General features: G+C 38.7%; 1 protein-coding gene across 1 annotated transcript in view; it reads right to left on the reverse strand.

The window, feature by feature from the left end:
• Nucleotides 1-1600, reverse strand: part of LOC106013809 (zinc finger protein 92 homolog) — a gene marked incomplete at its 5' end in the record, with an annotated part of 6377 nt that extends 4777 nt beyond the window's left edge. Inside the window, 2 exons of the mRNA XM_013090494.1 lie at nucleotides 662-1366; nucleotides 1487-1600. Of these exons, the coding sequence (XP_012945948.1) occupies nucleotides 662-1366; nucleotides 1487-1600 (819 nt within the window). The remainder of the gene's footprint in view (nucleotides 1-661; nucleotides 1367-1486) is intronic.
• Between the last annotated feature and the right edge of the window lie 1898 nt (nucleotides 1601-3498).

Here is a 3498-nt window from a genome sequence, read left to right on the forward strand (position 1 = left end):
AATAATAATAGACCTAATAATTATTTTACTGTTAACATCATCGAGAAACTATTTCTTCCTCTAGATCTACTACTCATAATGACAATAATATAATCTAGACTCTAGATCTAATCTAGAATCTAGTTTCTACTTCTAGATCTACAAAATATAAAGTTAAAATGATGATAATGATGATAACAGTAACATCATGGGTGATAATGACAAAGATGAGGTGATAGTGTTAGCAATAACATAAGTTGTAAGAGCAATAATAATAAATAAATAAATAAATAAATAAATAATAATAATAATAATATAATCTAGATCTAGATCTAGTAATAATAATAATAATAATGTGTAAATGGCTGCAAACACCGACTTGGGTCTACATGGAAACAGCCGTCAATATTATAAGGTAAGCTAAGTCCAGCTATGGCCGAGTACGTGTATGTTGTTTCTGTTGATACATTGTTGTTGTGGTAACTGTTATTGTTTTTGTTGTTGTTAAGGATTATACTTTGCTGTTTTTGTTGCGGGGTTGGGTGGCTGTTGTCTTTTTGCGAGATTTCTGGACCCCAAAACCTGTCACTGCCCAAGATTATTGCACTTCGGTTTTTGCTCGGGAGAGGCAAGTGAAATCAACAAGTTGTTCATGACCAAAACAAACCCTCCAAACACTCACCTTTCGTTTCACGGTCCTCTTCATTGCTTCTGTCGTTCTTCAGCTGCCCTCCTTCGGGCTGTTTATCCCCATTCGTCTTCTCCTCTCCATCTTCCTTCTTCGCCTTAGCAGGAGCCTCCCCTTTGCCATCCTCTTCCTCCTCCTCTCCTTCTTCCTCCTTTCCGTGTGAGCAGTTATCTTCCCGACAAACGTCTGCTGCCCCAACAACCAACAACCTCCCAGCCTTCTTCTCCACCTCCTCTCGCCTCGGTCCTTGGCCGGTGGTGGTGGTGGTGGTGATCGTGGCGGTTCCGTCGCCTGTCCTAATGGCTGCACTCTCTCGCGCTGCTACCCCGTCGCTTGTCTCGTTGGCATGGCAACCGCCGCTGACGTCACCGCCGGCCGAGCGAGCAGCAGCAGCAGCAGAAGTGGCGGGGGGCGAGGAGGAGGAGGTGAAGGCGACGCTGCTGTCGATTTCCCTCTTGGTCGTGTCACTCTCCTCCTCCTCCTCGTCGTCTGCGCCGGCGTCACTTCCGGTCCGAGCGGAGGAAATGTCTACCACAAACTTTTTGACGTCCGACGCGGCCGCTTCTTTCACTTTCACGATTTCCGATTTCCGATCCAGGACGGGGCACCTCAGCGTGACAGCCGAGCGCACGTCCTTTCTCTCCTTGTTGCCGCCGCCGGACTCGGTGGTCGTAGTCGTGGTCGCGACAACGCCGCCATCTTTGTTATCGTCGTTGTCGTCGCCGGTTGTGACATTCGTGCTGCTGTTGTTGTTACTTAAATTGTTGTTGTTGTTGTTGTTTGTGTTATTGTTGGAGGAGGAGGTGGTCAGGACAGAACCGTTGCTGTTGTTCTGAAGGGTGTGGTGAGGGTGGTCCTCTTCGTCTGAAGAAGTGGTCACGTGTGCCGTGGCCAGGGCGGCGGACTCGCTGAGCTTGTGCTCGTCCACCACGTCTGTGAAAGTAACAGTTTTGTTTTGTTTTTCAATCTGAGTTTGAGTAAGAGTTTTGTTTTAGTAAGCATTTTACAGCACTTGCAAAAAAAAATAATTAATTACGTCGGTCATATAGTACCGAAGATGAGATGTATTACAAGAGAGTAACAAACACAAAAAAAGAAAGAGAAGAGATAAAAACGATAGGTGTTTGATAGAAAAGAAGTATTTGTTTTAGTAGAGGTTTTAAGGCGCTCTCAACTGCATAAGGTCATAATAAAATGAACGCCAGAAGATTAGAGGTGTTACAAGAGAGTAACTAACATAAAAAAGGAGGAGGAGAGATAAGAACGATAGATGTTTGATAGGAAAAAAAAAGTAGAAAATGACACTACAGCACCCATCAACCACACACAAAACAGAAACATACATATAAAATAATAGTATTGAAAACACAAACATTTTCAAAACTTTAATGACTGTAAGTCGCTTCAAAATTTCCCCAAACCTACCAGTGTACTTTCACTAGTTTCTGGAACCCAAAATATACATCATCATCATCATTATAATAATAATAATAATAATAATAATAATAATAATAATAATAATAATAATAATAATCTAAAACCCAAAATATACACACAGAGTACACAATGTACCCAGCACATTTTTATTAAACTTTTGTTTAAATTATCGAGCACGCTTTGTTGCAGCTATCAATCAAAATTAAACGCACTTCAAACTGAAAACATTTGCAAGTACATAATGTATCTGATGCAGTACACATTGAAATCTTCAAAATTCATTATTATGAATTAAGTATTTCCACTCAAGAAGTATGAATGTTTCGCAACCATACACTAAACCAAAAATATAAATCGTTGTTTTCTTAATTTAATTCTTTTTTTTTCTTTTGCATACAAACGCACGTACACACAAACACACATACATACACACGCAAGCAAACACAAGCACACACACACACACGACTCGTTTTAGTACTATCAAGACAAAACCCAACAAAACAACACCAAACTAATGTCAGCAAAACAAAACAAAACTCTGGCACCAAACAACGTCAAAGGGGTACACGCATCGAAGGAAAATGCCATGGAATTGGGTTGTTTTTAATGGTAAAAAAAACAACATATTTTCTCATCATATTATTATATAATAAAATGTTTCGTAGAGGGGTAGGGTCCACATGAAAAATCTAAAGGAATAGTAGACTAGTAAGTAAATAGTAATGTTGAAGTAGAGTAAATCATCTCGTCTCTTCTTCAAGTTCAATTAATCCAATATTAATTTATGTGTAGATCTATGTCCATTTATTTACACACTTACGCGTGATTGGGTTCTATCAATAATCCAATATAATACTTGCTGATTTGTTCATTTTAGAAGAGCATGGAAAATAAATAAATAAATAAATAAATAATATTAATGAATTCTTTTTTAGGAAAAAGAAAAAGAAATTTATTATTTTTAAATGTCACACAGGTTTAAGCAGGAAAAACCAAAAAAAAGTCACCAACCATCACAACAACAAAAAAACCCAGCACAGCACACGAGAAGAGAGCAAAACGGGAACAACTATAAAAACGAGCAGAAACACGACACATTCCGCTCTAAAGGAAAGGAAGAACACACTAAATAAATAAATAAATAAATAAACGAATAAATGAATAGATAAATAAATAAATAAATAAAATAAATATAAGCAAACGACTAGCTATTGTTCTAAAACAGATCACAAATCACAAAACAAAGAGTCCAAAAGCTGCTGGGCGAGGAGAGAGGGAGGTGGGGTTTTCTTTTTTTCTTAGCTTATAGAGAGGAGGGGTCAACTTTTTAAAAAATTAGAGACGAGAGAGAGAGAGAGAGAGAGAGAGAGAGAGAGAGAGAGAGAGAGAGAGAG

The sequence above is a fragment of the Aplysia californica genome, unplaced genomic scaffold (assembly GCF_000002075.1).
Source record: "Aplysia californica isolate F4 #8 unplaced genomic scaffold, AplCal3.0 scaffold01304, whole genome shotgun sequence".
In the NCBI taxonomy this organism is placed as follows: domain Eukaryota; kingdom Metazoa; phylum Mollusca; class Gastropoda; order Aplysiida; family Aplysiidae; genus Aplysia; species Aplysia californica.